Below are 20,897 nucleotides of genomic sequence, written 5' to 3'. Positions count from 1 at the left end.
AGTCCATTTAGGGAAACAACTTCTAACACGAAGAAAATGTTTCCCATCCGACTCGTCCATCTTCTCCTGAGTAAGCTCCGTTCACCAATAAAGATATGCTTCTTCAAGCGCTTCTCGAAGGCATGAGAGCATTATATAACTCGTACTCTACCGTAATAGAATCCTCTAAAATACTGTTACATTGTGGTAAACAGTATTAATTTAGGAAACTTTGTAAGGATACTAGGAATTCACTTGTCAATCATAGAATTAAATTTCGGTATGTGTACATGACTTGCCATACCGTAGTCTGAAGGTGAATTCTCTGCTATATTCTTTCCTTCCCGTGGCAAAGAGAGAATGGAAAATTCCTATCTTCGTTCTTTTTGCCAAAAACAAATTATTGTTAGACGAATGCTTCTCCTAATAAATAATCAAGGATCGAAGAGAATCACTCAAGATTCCTATTCCTTGGACATAAGGCCATAATCTACGCCTCAAGTACTTGAAAGAGCCTCTAACCCAATACTGAGAGCCCCTACGAGTCTTTTCCAGTACCAAACCATTACAAGGTCTCCCTTGTTGTATATTTATATAGGAGTAGGATAATTTGAAATCCTATCGATAGCAATGAACGAGGAGAAAGAGGGGTTGCATGGTTCAAGGGACTCCCGAAACATGCAATAAAAAGGGGGTTGCCAAGGTCTTCCTAAAAGACCTGCACCCTAATTGACTTAAGAGTCCGATATATCTTTCATCTCTTGTCTCATAAGGTTGAGGGAAGAGAGAGACCCCTGAGGATATCGCCTCTCTTCACAAGGTGAAGGGCTTTTAAGCAGAACCAGCTCTATCCTGACAAGTACTACGTTCGCCTGTGCGACATCTTGAATAACTGTCAGGAGAGGGCTGATCTGGCAAAGAATGTTTCTCCAAAACAAATCCTCCTGCCAGAGATGAAGTCGCTTATGCGACCACTAGATTCCCTGACATGAGAAGTTTGTTCTTGCTAGAAACTTCCACAATCTCAGACCATCCTGACACGGGCAACGGCCGCCTGTGCGACAACTTGTGTCCCTGTCAGGAAAAACTGATCTTGTGACAAATCTCAAAGAGGAGACTCTTGTGAATTCTATATCCAAAAACTAAGAAACTGGAGATACTGGAGCCTGGCGCCTGGTTGGCGCCTGGCTGGCTCCTATTGGCTCTGGCTCCTATTGGCTCTGGCGCCTGGCTGGCGCCTAGCGCCTGGTTAGAGCCTGGCTAGAGCCTTTTATGGCTCATTTCTCGCTGCCAGGGTCAGAGAATCTCCATATCAAATAAGAAGAGGTGCTGTAAGAATCTTATAATTCGACAGTCCTTCCATTGTTGGAGTCTCGTCTTCTGAAATTTCTTCTAATTCGAGTAGATCAGAAGGAGAATGATTCCTTTTATCGGATAATTCTTCCATAGCCCTCCCTTTCTCCCGAATGAGAAGGACTTCTAAACTGTGAGGGACTGAGTGACTTCGCAGCTCTATGTTGGAAAGCATAATTTGTTCCAGTTACTAAGGTATATCTTCTAACTGGTGATTGTTGTCTAGTTGGAGTCAGGCGCCTGGTGCCTGACTGGCGCTTATGACTCCTGGCGCCTGGCTCCTGGCTGGCGCCTGGCACCTGGAGCCTGGCTGGCGCTATAGCGCCTGGAGCCTGTTTCTGGCGCCTGGTGCCTGCCCCAAGCTTGGTAGGCGCTAGAAGCTTAAAAGTTATATATGTATGCTTTATCACATCACCGTGATTCATATAAATAATTCGAGCAACAAAGATCCTTTAATATCTAATTCGTTCTCCTCGGAATAGATATACTTTCATATAAATGTACCGATGGGGAATTTTTTAGTTGAAAATAACAATTTCATACCCCCATGGGATAGAACCCCCGTCCAGTTGTTCGGGGAACGAAAACAGGATAGGACAATGACTCTACCGCAACGGCTATCGAATGATATCTTATTTTTTCAGGCTCCTTGCGGTTGATTGGATCTTTAATCTTAGAAGGCGCCTAAATAGGTGCCTGGCGCTAGAATGGTGGATGAAGTTATCCGTATTAATGCCATTCTCATTCTGAATAAGTCTACTGGAAGGGACTATTGATTGTAAGGAAAACTTTCTTTCCAGTTACTCATACCCATGATGAGATTTATTTTGCATATTACGAGAATCTTCGTCGAAGTTCTTCTCCGTATTCATCGTGGGAAAGTAGGTATAATAATAAGGGAGAAACACTGTTTTAGGATGCCTTTCCAATGGCTATCCTTGGCAGTCTGGGACGCTCTACAGAACCTGCCGAGGGGACGCCTGACCGGTGGGGATTCTCTGAAACCTCCTTACGGCTTTCGACATTCCTTCTCCTCTGGGCTTGGGAGCTTGAAAGACCTCTAGGCCTGGGAGCGAGACAGAGCCGATCAGACGCACCCTCCATTGCAATGGGGAACACTGTACAGTGGACCCCCCGTATTCGCGTTCTCCAGATTCGCGGACACACACATTCGCGGATTTCTCTCGGGAACGTTTCCCTGAATTATTCGCGGAAAATTCGCGCATTCGCGGTATTTTTCTATGATAAATATCCACAAATTCCTGGTTTTTATGATGAATTTCATCATAAAATGCACTTTTTGTGATAAAACTATTAAAAAAACCATGTATGAAAATTTTTAGTGGGTTTTTCTTGAGTGTTAACTAACAAAATAGGCTGTTTTTAGCATTTTTATAGGGGTTCCAAATATTCGCGGGTTCTAACTATTCACAGGGGGGTCTGGTACACATCCCCCGCGAATACGGGGGGACCACTGTAATCACTTCTTACCTTTTAATAGCTCGCATTTTGAGCTACATTCCTTGTCTTCAAATTACAATTATGAATTTGAAGTTTCTGTGAAGTAAGAAGGTGATGAGGATGCAACACTACTAGCACTGTTAATACTCTAACTGCTCGTTAGTACGAGTAGCCCAAAACAAAAAACTTCTAAAGGAAGCGTATCTAGTTACATGCTTTACTGACAACCTAAAGTAGGAAGTCAGTCTATTTCCTCAATCGATTGTAATACTTATTACACGTATCAATGAATAAATATTAATATTTCCCTTTCTTGCAAACTATGTGAGTGTCTACCGACAATTTCGGTAGTTACACGATATATATTCTTCGAAATTTTTCGAAGCCAAATTCATTAAAATGTTAATAAAAGATAATAAAAGCGTATGCCGAGCCAAAGACCCAGTACTTCCCTGTAAAAGACAGCCCAGAAGATCGATGGCGATGAAACACGAAAATCAAGTCAGGAGGTACCGCAAATGTATGTTTACAATACGGCCGACAGAGAAAATCTGATAGAAAACGGGAATGGTTCCTATTCCTGCCACCCAGCGACAGGCAGGTAGATCACCTGACCCACCTGTAGCGCGTGCCACGAATTTCGAATTTCTGTCGGGAAGACGGAGTCTATAGCTATGTATATATCTGACAGGTAAGTTGAATGTATAAAAACATGTTTTAAAGAGAAAAGGGTTTCCCATTAATTGTATGAGTTACGTCATTATTTACATAATAATCACCACACAGTGATGGTGCCAAGCAGTGCACGTCACAAACTGGTTTGGCTATCACAGGCTGTTCAATCTCTCCATTCTATATCTATGGTTATTGCTAATCATGCACTTGAAATCCTTTCAGGTATAGCTACACCACTTGTATTTCCAGAACAATAATGTGGAGATGAGGTTTTACTGTAAACACATGAAGCAAGCTACCACTCAGGTGACTACTTCACCACTCCTATGCAACTGTGAATGGAAGCATCTATGGGGTGGAGAGTTTTAGCAAATTCCCAAAAGGAGGTGCCTGTCATCCAGCCACCAAGCAAGACCCTCTCTAATGTCCCCTCTAAAGGGTATGAACTGAATAGGAGGACCACTTGAGTTAGACCAGTGTCAATTCAGTTGCCACTGAAGAGAACACAGGTGAAGTTGCCTGCAGGACAAGCTTCTCCAAAGAAGACAGGTGACTGAGGATTACATGTTGATACCACATTGGATATTTCTGTTGCAACAATATTACAAAAAGGAATTGCACTGAAACCTCTCTGGACTTACTGATAAGAGTCTGAAGAAAAGATCTGTTACTTCCAATGTCTATAGGTATGTCCAGGTACATACTTTGCCTGTTTCACTGGTATGAGATCTGATAATTTACAGTAAATCATGGTCCCAGGGCTGTGGCAAAATTAGAGTTGACAATATCTGATCTAGAGTAACTATGCCTTTGACAATGGCAAAACTAGGCAGTTATCCAGGTAACACTAAACAGCATTGCTCTCATTTTGAATCAAGCCAGAGACATAATCAACAAGATCAATGATCAGTCTCCTGCTAATAGTTACCTTCTTCCCCAGGAAAAGGAAGAGTAAAACCCTGGAACTAAGTTGTCTGACTTCCAATATGCTCTTCTCTAGCATCCCGTTCACCTCTTCAAACAGAGCTAAAACTTCCAAAAAACTTCCAAAAGGACCTTGTAAGCAGGTGCTCCCTTTAGTATATTCTGTTGCCATACAGGGCACAGACTAGCCATGGTACCAACCAATGTCACTGCTGCATTGCCTCATGCTATGACAGGCATCTTCCTACACATGGCAGATGGGGAAGGAACTTCCCTCCTCCTTCCCTTTACCTCCCTTCATAGATGGATTTGAGGGGAAAGGGAGGATGAAAGGGCTGGCAAGACTCCTTGCCCTTTCTAGGGGATGAAGTCTGGGTTCCTTATCTTGGTTTCCTGGAGTGGAGGCCCATGCCAACTGGGCACAAAAGGTGGCTACCCCAACAGGCTTAGTCATGGTTCCCTTCATGGTCCCAGAGTTTGAAGAGACCTCATGGAGGATTGAATGCCATTGCTAACCCTCAAAACAAGGTACTTACTTGAAATCTGATGAAACTTCTTGCGAGATGAATTCCAAGATCTCTTCTTACCATGGAAGTAAAAAGAGGCAGGTGGTGGCAAGGAAAATAAAATTCAGGCCACAGCCCAAGTGCTGGGACCTAACCTATGACGTTACTCAGCGGTGAAACGGAAACTGAGAGTATAAAGATTTCAAAGGTAACAGAAGGAAAACCTTGCAGTTGCACTATGAAACAATTGCTAGGAAAGGGAGGATGGTAAGATGGAAGAAACAAAATATAAATGGAAGTACAATAAAAGGAATGAAAATGGGAGCAGCTAGGGCCGAATGGATGTTGCAAAGACCTTCAGAAATTACTACAGTGCACTGCGTGAGGTGCACTGACAGCACATTTTGATGAATCATAATCTTCTCAGGGAGGGTAAAAAGATTATGGCTTGTACTCTGTACTGCTTATAAACACCTTAGTGAGTGCTGTTGGACACCATAAGCTGGCTGCCTACCCTACAATGGTTCTAGTAACACCAAGGGCATAAGTGGCTAAACAATCATTTTCATCTGTTACATCTTTTATTGTTAGAAAAAACACACACACACCATACACACAAAAACAAAGATGAAAGAACTTCAAATTCTGAAGCTGTCGAGAACACAGTGATGCATCCTTGCTTGCTTGACAGCAGTTGAAGAGAAAGTGTTTGGTGATGGCAGATGAGTGGAGGTTTCCTCTAATCACTCTCATACTACCAGTTACATAGTCCTTGTTACCTAGTTTTAATGACAGATTTCAGCTCACAAGGGAGGATGCTCCTACTTAATAGCTACATTTTGTATTTCCGCAGGAACAAATCGCCTTAAACATGTACAAAGTGTATTTTCAAAAAAATAAAATATAATTAAACATTATACACAAACCTTACATAATAATAACAATAAGGCCTTCATAAAAAAAACTATTAAGATAATTAACTATTAAGATAATTTAAAGCACTACATAACATCACAGCAAAATATTAAAAAGAAAGATATACATACCATACATTGCAACTGAAAAATAGTTTTTTTTACTACAAAAAGTTGGTAAATTTCCTTCTAAGACTAAAATTTATGAGAAGCAGTTAGGTTACCATCAATTCCAGAAGAAAATAATGATTAACATTAACTCCACAAGAAAATTATGTTAAAAAACAAATCACCTTGCATTTTTTTTGTGAGTAAGAAGTAAGAGATACATAAATGCTTTGAAAATTTCATTTCTGGGCTCAGTTCGTGTCGCTGCGCGAAATATCCTTTAATCCATTATTTCTAAGGTAAATGCACTAACACATACCAGAGAATAAATAAAATAAAGAAAAGGTCAGTACTACTGACTCGCTCACCCTCCAAGAGGGTGTCGGTATGAACACTATGGCGAGTGAGACCACTACCACGAACCACTTACCAATAGAAATCTCCTACTACAAAACCCCCACTAGAGGGGAGCCGACCCACAGAGTGGGCAGCAACTACTACTACTCCATCCCATGCTGCCGACTGCTGCGCCTCTGGTGGTCATCCTTTTCAGTTAGCGCACTGCGTACACACGTGCCCTTTTTTGCTCTGTGTTTTTTTGTGCCCCTTTCTTGGATTTACTAATTATGGAGCGTGCAGCCATCGCAGCAGCTAAGTTAAGTAATCGGTTATTGTTGCTATTGGGTTTTTTCCGGCCTTGAGTCAGTATTTGCCGTTTTTTAGGTATAAATACTGGCTCTTGGTCGGAAGCATGGCGGCATTGTTCTGCCTCGTGGCGGGTTCGTTCTTGGTCTTCCATACCTAGAACCTTCCCTTATTACTTTACGCTCTATTGTTAGTTATCTATATTATGTTAGGGGTCCAGCCTACTGGGTTTATGTCATGCATGCATGTCTTCTTTACCTTGCGTAGGCATCTTCCATCCAGACCCTAGCCACAGCTCTTAGTATCGGCCCCGGCTAGCTTTGAGTGGTAGACTTTCTTTCGGGTTAGTCGTACACTCCTGGATTTTTTCTCCTACTGATTTACTTTCTTACTTTACGTTAAGGTAATTTTTGATTATTTTATATATTTTAGGTTAGCCTACGGCGTCTGGCATATTACGTAGCCTAGGTTCCGTATTTCATTGGTCCCCACCAGTTTATTGCTTCCTCTCATCAGTTCGGTTGCTTCTGTATAGCATCTCTCTGATTAGTTGGTTGCTTTAACCTAGGCTATGTTGTTTCATTGTATTCGCATGTTACCGCTCCGTGGTCACCATGTGATCGCGAAGCAGCCAGGCGCCCGTCCAGTCACCTTACCCTCCTCCCGCTCTTCCATAGGGGCCGGAGGAGGAGGAGGAGGAGGAGGAGGAGGAGGAGGAGGGGAGGAGGAGGAGGAGGAGGAGGAGGAGGAGGAGGAGGAGGAGGAGGTCTGTCCTCGCTCGCTCCACATACCCGTGCCTGCCTCCCTCTCTCCCTAGGCGGAGGGAGTAGGGGGGGCTGGACAGACCCAGGACTGGACTTGACCGTTCTCTTGCTTCATGGCGCGCTCGGATGACTAAGGGGGGGACTGGCCTTCCCCCCCCGTCGTTACTCCGTCGCTCCGTTGTTGGCTCGAGTCTGTTTCGCCCTCTCGCTCCTTCCCGGCTTACTGGTGCTCTTTATTTTACCGGAGCTCCGGCATTCACGTGGAAGGTTGCTAGTTCACCCTTGCGGGCGGACTGCAGGCGTACAGTTGGTCTTTCCTAACCACCCCGTCTCGCTGATATCGCGACACGAACACCGCCGCGCACCGGATTTATTCCGGTACGTTCTAGTGCTTTAGGCTTAAGTGTTTAGTGTTTAATTTAAACTATAGTAAGTTTAATTTAAGCTAGCCTAAGCCGAATCCCTCCGTTACCTACGTTATCACACCGGACCTCTCCGGGGTTCTAGCCTATTCAGGCGGTAAGGGAGGGGTTATGCCCAAAATTTTTTCGCGCTCCGGCATGCAGCGGAGTTCTTTTAGCCTACTAGCCTGTAAGTGATGTCTTCTACGGTACTCATGTATCTTTTCACTTACAGACCACCAACTGTGAGCATCCAGGATGCAATGCCATGCTCCAGGACCCCTGTGGGCATGAAGTCTGCAGGTCCCATGCTCCATGCGCGACTCCGCACGGGAATCTACAGGTCTGGTTCCACGAAACCTGCACCATTTGCTACGATCTTGTGAGTCAGCTCTTGGACGGGGTAAGTATTCCCAACTCCGTTCGGTAATCCCAACAAAGGTTGTAGTTCTTAAGTTTAATTTTAATCTCTTATTTTAAGCTTAAGCTCGTTTTATATGGGATCTTGCATCCCCTATGTCTTTAGACTAAGCCTATTACTTAAGTTTTAATCTTAAGTTTAAACTTAAAACTAATGAATGCCCTCCCTCTCTTCCAGGCTCCCCCGCCGTTAGAGATACCGCCCTGGCAACCCTGAGGGCTTGGGTCGGCGGTTTCGGTAAGAACGCCGCCAAGGGACAGCCCTACATTCTGGAGAAGAGGTTGGCTGTCCTAATCTTCCCCGGCGGCAAGTCAACGGGTTACGTCGACTATGGCGGCGATTCAACAACAGCTCGCCGCTTCGTTAAAGGAACCAGGCCAAGATATCTCGTCGGACGTCGCGACACTTGATTTAAATATAGAGCCCATGGTAGGTGTTGACGACCTGTTGGTCGAGGTAGGTACGTTGGACGCCCAAGGGCTTCCCTTGGGCGCCACTGGGTCTTCTACTCCTGCTAACTCTCCAGCTTCCTTCCAAGGCTTTACAGGAGCTGAGCTCCTTTATACTTCTCCTGACGCTTCAGTAAGACCTAAGGTCAAGGGACAGACGGTTGTAAAAACCCTAAGCAAGACGTCGTCGTCGTCCAAAAAGACTTCGTCGGCGTCAACATCTCGTAAGTCTCCGGCTACAAACCCCGGAGCGGAGAGGTCTAGAGCTTCTGGGTCTGGCTCCAAATCCTCAAGGAGCAGGTCTTCCAAGGAGAGGCCACATACTCCGGCGGAGTCAGCCGTTTCTCCTCTCCCCTTGGTACCTGTTCAGAGTTACCCAACCACCTCCGCAGCAGCTCCGGCTTTGGATCCCAATGCTGGTCTGTTGCAACACATGGGAGACTTGGTCGGCTCTCTGAAGAGCAGTATGGAGCAGATGTTCTCCCGGTTGTCCGACAGGATCACCTCCCAGGATAACATCATCGCCGAACTTAGCCAGGCTCCTCTAGCTACTCCCCCACCTTTCGGCACCGGAATAGCTCAGCTCCCACCTCATGACTCTCTGCCTCCGTTCTCTATGAATAACCCCTGGAGGGTGGCGTCATACGCCCCTTTCCAGGACGGCCTTATTTCAATTCCGGAGTGTGGTACTCGAAGGATTGAGGACTTCGAGTTCTACCCGGAGGGTCTACAACCACCGTTCATTGGCTACGCCAGACTCACTGACGCAGCCATGACTAGAGATGACAAGGTCCCTAAGGAGACAGTCCTCTACTCACGTGACCAGGCTCAAAGAGAATGGCTCAGGTGTTTAGAGGACATGGATTGTTCGAACACGAAAATTCAACCTTTTAAGAGTCCCTTCACCATTTTCACAATGGAAGAGGGAACTCCGCTTCCCTTCCTTACCAAAATAGCTACGGTCACTATCCCAGCGGCCCAGAAGGGGGAGTCGTTGCCACAGCTAAGGGAAGCAGACCCCACATCTCCTTTGCTCCCCTCACTCGGAGAATTGTGGGAAGATTTACCCAACACTTTTTCGGCGGGCAAACTCAAGCCAGACTGTGCTATGGATCAGTTTGGTGAGAAGCTGCCTAGACTTCCGGACAGCCTCATTCAGGCTGAATTTGAGGCCAAGACTAGGCTAGCCAGGTCCATTAACACCATGGCAATGACGGAAGTGGCAACCATTTCTTACGGTTCTGAGCCACTCTTTAAGCTTCTCACCAAGTCACTGACGCAAACAGTTCAGTCTGACATGTTTGAGTTCGCTACAGCCAGAACTAACTGTCGGAAACATGTCCTCCAGGAAGCAACTATTCGTCATGAGCCGAATAATAAAGTTGCTTTCTATCCAAACATTCTGGGGAGCAGACCTCTTCCCTGATGCAATGGTAAAGGAGGTCCAGGCGGAAGCGACAAGGCTTAACCAAAGCCTTAAGGATCGTTGGGGTCTCACCGCAAAGAGACGCCAAGACCAATCAACAAGGGGTAAGGCTCAGAGGAAACCCAGACGTTTTCAGCCTTACCAGAAGAAACAACAACGCTTCGCCCAGCCTGTTTCGACTGTTCCGTTGGTACAGGCAGCCCAACCCTCTACCTCCAAGGCTCAATCACAGCCCATCTACGTGATTTCCCCCCAGCCTCAACCTTCCACCTCTTACGCTGTCTCCCCAGCCTTCAACCAATGTTCGAAGGCCAGGCCTTTCAGCAGTATGACCGCTCGGGTAGGGGAGGCAGAGGTAAGGGATCCTTTCGTCAGAAAGGATCAGGAAGGTCTCTTAACAGGGGAAAACACTTCCGGGGAGGCCGCGGAGGTTACCAGCAGCAATGAGAACTTGAAGGTAGGAGGGAGGCTGTTTCTCTTCCGGCACCGGTGGGGATTCAGCAAATGGGCACAAAGTATTGTGTCGAAAGGCCTGGGTTGGAGTTGGATTGCGAATCCGCCTCCACCCAGACCTTTCCTTCAACTTCCATCAAAAGAATTGACGGAGTATGCGGAGGACCTCCTTCAGAAAGGAGCAATAGCGAGAGTCCACAGATTAAAATTTCAAGGGCGCTTATTCAGCGTTCCAAAGAAAGGCTCACAAAAAAGAAGGGTAATCTTAGACTTATCCCGTTTAAACTTGGCCATTCGCTGCGACAAGTTCAAAATGCTCACCATCTCGCAGGTGCGGACCTTACTTCCCCGTGGGGCCGTCACCACCTCTATCGATCTTACAGACGCATACTATCATATCCCTATTGCAAGACACTTTCGCCCTTATCTGGGCTTCAAGATAGGAGATCAAGCATTCTCCTTCAAGGTAGTTCCCTTCGGTCTGAACGTGGCACCCAGGGTGTTCACGAAGTTGGCGGAGGTAGTCGTCCAACAACTGAGGTCTCAGGGGATAATGGTAGTAGCGTATCTCGACGATTGGTTGATTTGGGCTCCAACAGTCGAGGAATGTCGCAAAGCCACACTGAAAGTAATCCAGTTCCTAGAGTATCTAGGGTTCAAGATAAACAGGACAAAATCAAGACTCACTCCGGAGTCCAACTTTCAGTGGCTGGGCATTCAATGGAATCTATCCTCCCATACTCTGTCGATTCCATCAGCCAAGAGAAAGGAAATAGCGAAGTCAGTAAAGCAATTTCTAGGACACAAACTTGCTTCAAGGAGAAGCCAGGAAAGAATCCTGGTTCACTCCAATTTGCATCAGTGACAAACATCTTGATGAAAGCCAAACTGAAAGACCTAACCCGAATCTGGCGCTCACGAGCAAATGTCAGATCCAGGGACAAGTTGTCATCAGTCCCACAGATTCTACGGAATCGTCTACGCCCTTGGCAAAAGTCAAGAACCTGTCAATATCAGTACCCCTTCAGTTTCCTCCTCCGGGGATTATCCATCCACACAGACGCTTCATTAAGCGGCTGGGGAGGATATTCTCAGTTCAAGAAGGTTCAAGGAACCTGGTCACCCCAGTTCCGCCAGCTTCACATAAACGTACTAGAAGCGATGGCAGTGTTCTTGACTCTGAAAAGGTTACGTCCGCCAAAGAACTCCCACATAAAGCTAGTTCTGGACAGCGCAGTGGTAGTCCATTGCGTAAACAGGGGAGGCTCCAAGTCACGACATCTGAATCATGTCATGGTAGCCATCTTCTCCCTGGTGGACAAGTTCAGTTGGCACCTCTCCTCCACCCATATAGCTGGAGTGAGAAACGTCATAGCAGATGCTCTATCCCGCTCAGTTCCTCTGGAGTCGGAATGGTCACTGGACAACAGTTCGTTCCAATGGATTCTCCGGAGGGTTCCAGGTCTACAAGTAGATCTATTCGCATCTCAAGCGAACCACAAACTCCCATGTTATGTGGCCCCCAACCTGGACCCTCTGGCCTATGCCACGGACGCCCTGTCCATATCCATGATTGGAACAACTGGGAGAAGATTTATGTCTTTCCTCCAGTGAATCTTCTCCTGAAGGTACTGAACAAACTCAGGACGTTCAAGGGTCAAGTAGCTCTAGTAGCCCCAGACTGGCCGAAGAGCAATTGGTACCTCTGATTCTGGAACTGGGTCTTCGTCCTCTTCGAATTCCCAATCCAGGCTCTCCCAGTCAGTACAAACGAAGACTGTGTTCGCTTCCTCAGGAATTCTCAAAACCCTAACTTTATGGACTTCATGAAGTTTGCGGCTAAAAGAGATGCAGATATTGATCCTCGAAATATTCTTTTCTTGGAATCTGATAAAAGAGATTCAACTTTGAGACAGTATGATGCTGCAGTCAAAAAGTTGGCAACCTTCCTGAGAGAATCAGATATTAGAATCATGACAATCAATTCAGCTATATCCTTTTTCAGATCTTTATTTGAAAAAGGCTTAGCAGCTAGCACTATTACGACAAACAAGTCAGCCTTGAAAAAGATTTTTCAACTCGGGTTCAACATAGACTTGACAGACTCTTACTTCTCGTCTATTCCCAAGGCTTGTGCTAGACTTAGACCTTCAGTGAGGCCTACGTCAGTATCGTGGTTCTTAAATGATGTTCTAAAGCTGGCTTCAGAAACAGACAATACGACATGTTCATTTATAATGCTCTTAACCCTTAAACTCCGACTGGACGTATTTTACGTCGACATTTTTTGTCTCTCAGGTGCCGACTGGACGTATTTTACGTCGACATACAAAAGTTTTTTTTAAAAATTCGCGGAAAAATACTTTTAGGCCTACCAGCCGAAAACTCTTGAATTACGCGCCTTGGGGGATGTGCTGGGAGTTCACGGATCAAGGTGTTGTTTTGTTTACAATCGTTACGCAAGCGCGCAAGCGCGAATTTCTTTCTTGCCGCACTAAAAAGTATCTGTGACACATCTCGGAAATTATTTCGTCACTTTGACATAATTATTTTACCATTTTAAATTAGCCGTTACATGGACTATTATATATGAAAATGTGCGCATTTTTATGTAGAATACAACAAAAAATACTCATGATTGTAGCTTTTATCAGTTTTGAGATATTTCCATATAAATAACGATAAGTGCCAAAATTTCAACCTTTGGTCAACTTTGACTCTACCGAAATGGTCGAAAAACGCAATTGTAAGCTAAAACGCTTATATTTTAGTAATATTCAATCATTTAACTTAATTTTGCAACTAATTGGAAGTCTCTAGCACAATATTTCGATTTATGGTGAATTTATGAAAAAACTTTTTCCTTACGTCCGCGTGGTAACTCTTCCGAAAATAATCATACATGCGATTGTGGTAATGTTTGCACCATTTTAAATTAGCGGTTACATAAAGTTTTTATATATGAAAATGTGCGCAATTTTCATGCACAATACAACTAAAAACAACCCATGGTTGTAGCTTTTATCAATTTTGAAATATTTTCATATAAAAAATGAGAAGTGACAAATTTTCAACCTTCGGTCAATTTTGACTCTACCGAAATGGTCGAAAAACGCAATTGTAAGCTAAAACGCTTATATTCTAGTAATATTCAAGCATTTACCTTAATTTTGCAACAAATTGGAAGTCTCTAGCACAATATTTTCGATTTACTGGTGAATTTATGAAAAAATAACATTTTCTTTTCGTCCGCGCGGTAACTCTTCCGAAAAAATCATACGTGCGATTATGGTAATGTTTGCACCATTTTAAATTAGCCGTACATAACGTTTTATATATGAAAATGTGCGCAATTTCATGTATAATACAACAAAAAATAGTTGAAGGTTGTAGCTTTTCTCATTTTCGAAATATTTGCATATAAATCACGATAAATAGAAAAAAAACCACGTTCGGTCAACTTTGACTCTACCGAAATGGTCGAAAAACGCAATTGTAAGATAAAACTCTTACAGTCTAGTAATATTCAGTCATTTATCTTCATCGTGAAACAAATTCGAAGTCTCTAGCACAATATTTAAATTTATGGTGAATTTTTAAAAAAAACTTTCCTTCCCTCCGCGCGCGGATTCTCCGCTACAAATCTCCGAAATGCGTAAGTCCCATTCTCGGAATATTTGCTCCGTTTCATATTAGGCATTTCATAGAGTTTTATATATGAAAATGTGCGCAATTTTATGTAGAATAAAACGAAAAATATTTGAAAGTTGTAGCTTTTCTTATTTCCGAAATAATTGCATATAAAAAAATATATATAAAAAAAAATTCGACATTCGGTCAACTTTAACTCGTCAGATATGGTCGAAAACTGCATTTGTAAGCTGATATTCTTACAGTATAGTAATAATCAATCATTTGTCTTCATTTTGAAAGAAATTGGAAGTCTCTAGGACAATATTTAGATTTATGGTGAATTTTTGAAAAAATATGTGTTTACGTCTGCGTGTTACGAATTCATGCATTATTTTGTGATAATATTTTCTCTGTGTTGCTTTTATCGTTTTACAATTTGTTATATACCAAAATGATTGCAATTTAGTGTACATTACAACGAAAAAAAAAATTAACTTGTTACCTTCAACCGTTTTGCGCACAGCGCGATTTGAATACAATTATATATGAAATTTCGTTTTTGCGCTATCATATATTGCATTATTTATATGATAATGATAATTTTTTTCATTTTTGATGGTTGCATACTAAACTTCAGGCAATGACAAAATAAGGAGCCAAAAATGAACTCTTAATCTTCAAAACTAAGCGCGCTATGATTTTTTGAAAAAAATATTTTTTCCGCTCCCGCGCTCACTCTGAAACGTCTCCGGCACACGGGAGACATTTTTTTTTTTTACCGCTTCGGCGTTTAAGGGTTAAGAAAAACTCTATTTTTATTAAGCTTGGCTTCAGGAGCTAGAATTTCAGAACTGTCGGCGTTATCCAGAGATCCGAATCATATAGAATTTCTTCCCACAGGGGAAGTTCTACTTTCTCCGGAACGTAGCTTTATAGCAAAGAATGAGGATCCTTTGATGAGGTGGGAACCGTGGAAGGTTATACCCCTTCCACAAGATGTTTCTCTTTGTCCAGTATCGACCTTACGAGCCTTTCTGTCCAGGACATCCTCATCCTCGTCGGGTCCTCTCTTTAAGAGAGAAAAAGGTGGTACCTTATCTATTAAAGGTATCAGGCAACAGATCCTGTACTTTATTAAGCAAGCCAACCCTGATTCCTTCCCTAAAGCTCATGATGTCAGGGCAGTTGCCACCTCAATTAACTATTTCCAACACATGAATTTTGATGATTTAAAAAAGTATACTGGATGGAAATCGCCGACAGTATTTAAGCGTCATTACTTAAAGTCCTTGGAAGCTCTGAAATTTTCAGCAGTTGCGGCGGGTAACATAGTTTCCCCCGACTCTGCTTAATCTTAAGTAGAAGATCCAGTTCTCCTTTCTACCTATCTCACTCAACAGTTTGTCTATACCTACCATGTTCATCTACGTCTACCTTGAGTCTTAGCTGCTCTTATGATGGTACAGTGGGTGTCCCTTATTTTTTTTTTGTTAGGGTCACTCACAATTGATTGTATATAATGATCTCTATGATGTGGTCCCCTTATTTTTATGCTAGGGTGACACATCTACATTTGCAATGGTTACGGGTTTTGTATACTAAGTCATATACATTTGTTTATTATATTATTGTCGAAGTTTGTTCAAATTCAGTTTATTATTATAATTGCTTTATTTACTTTGTACATATTAACTATACACAAATGTTAAGATCAACATATATTCCATGTAAGCCCTGTACATATATGTTAACTTTAAGTTAATTTTAAGGAATATTTTCTAATTTGTATCATTGTGTATATGTATATTTCTTAGCAATTATATTTCTTTATTTTATTTTAAGTTTTATTGAGACCTTATTTATTTATTTAATTATTTTCTTTACAATCTTGTGCTATTTCTCTGGTACGATTTCGCGCAGCGACACGAACTGAGCCCAGAAAAGGGATTTTGACGTAAGGAAAAATCTATTTCTGGGCGATTGGTTCGTGTCGCCAGCGAAATCCCACCCTACCCATCCCTGCGCTCAAGATTGTCTGCTAACTTCAGGATGGCCACCAGAGGCGCAGCAGTCGGCAGCATGGGATGGAGTAGTAGTAGTTGCTGCCCACTCTGTGGGTCGGCTCCCCTCTAGTGGGGGTTTTGTAGTAGGAGATTTCTATTGGTAAGTGGTTCGTGGTAGTGGTCTCACTCGCCATAGTGTTCATACCGACACCCTCTTGGAGGGTGAGCGAGTCAGTAGTACTGACCTTTTCTTTATTTTATTTATTCTCTGGTATGTGTTAGTGCATTTACCTTAGAAATAATGGATTAAAGGATATTTCGCTGGCGACACGAACCAATCGCCCAGAAATAGATTTTTCCTTACGTCATCCCTCCCTTTTTTAAATATTGGTAGAATTCAAAGCTACTTAACGTAAATGTCAAGTTCAGAATGGAAATTATCAGTATTCCCAAGATTCATCATTAAGTATGATTTTCAAAGATTTCCTTGACTTACCTTGTTTACTTCTGAAGCAGACTCCTTGTATTTCCTTTTATATCGATGAATTTCTCCCTTGAGTTGTGAGATGTGATTTTGCAATGAAGTGATAAGGTGTCGCATTTCTCGGTTGATAGGCCCAGTCTGTTCATTGGCTGCCAAGTTCTGTTCAAATTCAATTCTAAGCATTTCATACTCCTTTCGAACCTGAGCTTGCATATCTTCTAACTGTATGACTTCAGTTCGTAACTTCTTTTGTGAAGTTAACTCCTCACTCTGAAAAGGTATACAAAGCATAGACAAATTATGCAAAGTTTAAGGATAAGAGAAAAAAGCAATAACACAAAATTATCTTTAAAAATTTTGGGGGGACATAATAAGAAAGTACTTTGAGAGACATGACCTACAAAACTTTCATCCTCGAGCATTTTGAAGGATGAACAGTTCATCTCATGCAAAGAGATCCCACAAGAATTGTGCAATTTCAATAAATGACAAAATAAAATTCCTTATTGTCAGCTATACAACTAAAACTGGATGCCATTTCTGCAATAATCAATGGCTTTTTATAGTGACATGAACAGTGGATATGACACAACCTCGTTGGGTCCTCACCAAATACCAAGATAAAAAACTTCACCTCTTCTTCTAAAGATAAATATCACAAATTCTTCTAAAGATAAATATCACAAATTAAGATATGAGCTTGGATCTCTACTTTTCACTTCTTGTGAACCAGATTGATAGTTATACAGAAAATAAGCCAATGATATACATTGAGAAACTAACCTCCATTTGTTCAATCTGCCGCAGATGAGCATTCTTGCTGTTTTGTAACTGGTGTCGAGTTTCTTCCAGCTGAGTCTTCAGTTGCATTGATTCATTATATAGAACAGAAAACTGTGACTGAAGACATTTATACTCTGTTGTTTCAACTATAATACTTTCTGGCAGTTGTCTCAACTGGAAAGGATAAACAAAATACGAAAACCGCAGGTCAATAACCCCATTAAAATGACATTTTATAATAAAATACTGGCAGTGCCCGGTTATTGGCGGACGGGGTAATGGCGATCCGGTTTTATGACGCTTGTCTAGCGCCATAAAATCAGCGATTTATGGCCACATAACAGGCCGAGTTTTGGTGCCATAAGGTGATTAGTGTTATGGCACCATAACATACCTAACAGAGGTGCCACAAGCACCATAAATCATCATGTTTCAGTTAATGGTGGCTTTCACTTATTAACACTCTGCCGAGAACAGAACCTCTGCCAATAACCGGGGAACGCCTGTAAGGTTTTATATATATGTACTTGCCATGTAATTACTTAGCTAACGATTATGCTCGAACTGGCATGCCTAAATCCAAAACTTCACAGCAAAGCGTCAGTTGCAGAGGGGGAGGTGACAGGCCACACCCACAGCATGGGAGTGTGGTAGCGGCTCATAGCCAATGGCTTCATTCTATTTTATTGCTGTAATGTCCATGAAAGGGGATGAAGGAGGGCTCCAATTCAGTAATTACTTGGTAAATACAGTGCTCCCCCCATATTCGCGGGGGGATGCATACCAGAATCCCCCCCCCGGCGAATGTTTAGAATCCGTGAATATTTAGAATCGCCCTTGAAAAATGCTTACAAACTCCTATCTTGAACGTGCAAACACCAAAGTATCCCTAAAAATAACATCAAATATAGATTAAAATATCATACTATTACAGTTCATATTAATCTTTGAAATATTACTGATACTATTTTAAAGTAAATCTTACATTTCCCAGTTATAAATAAATATGTACGCACTGCAAGATACAATGTGGTTCGGATCCCACAATAAGCTGTAGGTGGCCAATTGGTTCCTAGCCATGTAAAAATATCTAGTCCTTTGGGCCAGCCCAGGAGAGCTGTTAATCAGCTCAGTGGTCAGGTAAAACTAAGATATACTTAACTGCATGACTTAGTTATGTAAAGGCGGCCCGCGGTTAACGGCGCAATCACTCAACGGCGAATCGGTTTTACGGCGGTCATCAAAAATATTCATTAAAAAATAAGGCATTTTAAAGGTATCCTTACGGCACAATTTTCAGTTAACAGCGCCGCTAGCGCCATTGTCTAACGAGTTCATACATTTGTAGAAATGCCGTTCAGACCATAAAGGTTATGCAAATTATATTAACAAATTTTATGGAGAGTTATTACCTAGGTATTAGGGTAAAATATATGCCTCTGATGCTGTTCTATGCCAAAAATATCGAGTTACATAAGGGCAAATTTAGCTATGGATGTGTCGATTTATAAATGTTCATGCTTTTGTTTAAAATGTGTATGAAAATGTATTACGTGAAAGGCATTTTTATTTCTGTACAGATACAAAGGCAGCTTTTGAAACTGCCCTTCACGTTATCAAATACAATGTTTTTTCAGGTTATTTCTTGTGAGCCGCCGCCTGCCGCTCTTCCGAAAATATCGATTTAAAAAAAGTGCAAATTAGCGATCGATGTGTCGATTTTATAAATGTTTATGCTTTTATGTTTAAAATGTGTATGAAAATGTATTATGAATCGAGTATTTTTATTTCTGTGCAGAAATATGATAAAAAGGCAGCTTTTGAAACTGCCCTTCAAGTTATCGACTACGATGTTTTTTCAAGTTCGTTCTTGTATGCCGCCGTCTGCCACTCTTCCGAAAATATAGAGTTAAAAAGAGTGCAAATTTAGCGATTTTTATGCTTTTATGTTTAAAATGTGTATGAAAATATATTACGTAAAGGTATTTTAATTTTTGTACAGAAATAAAATACAAATAAGGCAGCCTTTGTAACTACGCTCCACATTGTCAGGGGATGTTTTTTCATGTTCGTTCTTGTCCGCCAGTTCCGAAAAATGCATTGTGTTATTTTATTAATTATGCATCTCTTCCATAAATCCTTTAAAAAGTTATACATTATTTCACTGTATCCCAAGAATATTGTATGTATTCTCATATTATTGTATTTTAAAATATTACGGCAAATTTAAGCCTGTACTCCGCGGAGCGGCCAATGTTGTGGTTTGAAATCAGCTGATGAATAAGTTTGTTTCACCATAACGCAATTCTGAGCGAATCCTCTTGCTTCTAGTTAGCATAAACGAATATCTAGATACGTACTTGACTTATATGAGACAGTTATTTTTCCTTATACAGCGTGTTTTTAGGTGGAAATATTTATTGAATATGTCTCGTTGTGTATGTGAACTACTTTTTTTTTTTCTCGTTAACATATTACGTTGGCGGTATGTTTATTGCGTAAAAAATTGCGTGATTCCGTTCGCAATAATCCTTTATGTCATCGTAATACGAACTTTACGTTATTTATCTTATATAAGCGTGAACCCAACAGTGAAATGTGTTCTTTCAAGCACAGTAGTTTTGATTAAAATGATTTTATCCCAATTTTATCTACGGCTGTGTTTGATGGCATACATTTACTGCAGTTTTATCCTTGTTGCCGATGTACGATAATAGTCATTAGCAGCTTGAACAGTTTTCTCAGCTTCAGTTATAACTAGGTTTAAATTTAACAGTATATTTCCCGATTGATCTTTAATCTATATTGATCTCTGATCTATAGCGAATAAAGTTATTACATTAAGATATCTCAGTTCTATTCTACACATAATGCCATTTATAACAACTACGGTAATGTTGTACTGTAGTACAATGATTGAAATACAAGCCAAACGGATGTTATCCAGTTCGGTTGTACTTAGAAAAAAAAAGTAGTTTCTCGTTCAAGCAACGAGTATAACGTTAAAACCATACTTTCATCATTCTCTTTTGCTGTTATTGAACTTATGTAACTAGAAGATGGATAAAGTTAGGCCATTGTAATTCAATCTCTCATAAATCGGACTATCGTAAGACTAATGATCGTAACCTGAACACTACAGCTACCTGTACACTGTATAAACTTTATTATATCTTTACATACTCTATACACCCAAGTAACTGTACAGTAAATTCTATAGTACTATACTGCATAAATATTAATTTACTTATTGCCCCGTTGTGGGATTACGGCGCCTTTGACTGGTCTAGAGTTTCGAAAGGTGTGCGGTGGCCGTAGGCTTTAAAATCGCCTGGCGTCGAAAATCGCCTGGCGTCGGCGGCCAGGAACGGAACCCCTGCCACTAACCGAGGGCTGCCTGTATGTGAAAATAATCCAGTGCCCACATAAGTATTCAGTCATGCAAGTTTTCTTTCATACAGCTACTATTTAAGACGTCCAGTTTTCTTTTTGCAAGGTAAACAATTGTATATATA

At 41.8% G+C, this 20,897-nt stretch overlaps 1 protein-coding gene across 4 annotated transcripts in view; it reads right to left on the bottom strand.

Annotated features, from left to right (window-relative positions):
• Nucleotides 1–20,897, bottom strand: part of LOC135222612 (E3 ubiquitin-protein ligase Bre1-like) — a 244,141-nt gene that overhangs the window by 118,425 nt on the left and 104,819 nt on the right. For all 4 annotated transcript variants that reach the window (XR_010316299.1, XM_064260707.1, XM_064260709.1 and 1 more), the window contains 2 exons: nucleotides 17,383–17,556; nucleotides 16,612–16,869 (listed from right to left, as the gene is read on the bottom strand). Coding sequence is in view for 3 of the 4 variants with exons in the window: in XM_064260707.1 (XP_064116777.1) it covers nucleotides 16,612–16,869; nucleotides 17,383–17,556 (432 nt within the window). In the remaining variant the exon portion in view is untranslated. The remainder of the gene's footprint in view (nucleotides 1–16,611; nucleotides 16,870–17,382; nucleotides 17,557–20,897) is intronic.

Source organism: Macrobrachium nipponense, chromosome 8, assembly GCF_015104395.2.
Source record: "Macrobrachium nipponense isolate FS-2020 chromosome 8, ASM1510439v2, whole genome shotgun sequence".
Lineage (NCBI taxonomy): Eukaryota > Metazoa > Arthropoda > Malacostraca > Decapoda > Palaemonidae > Macrobrachium > Macrobrachium nipponense.
The sequence above is the reverse complement of the archived record's forward strand: the minus strand, read 5'-3'. Positions and strand labels throughout refer to the sequence as shown.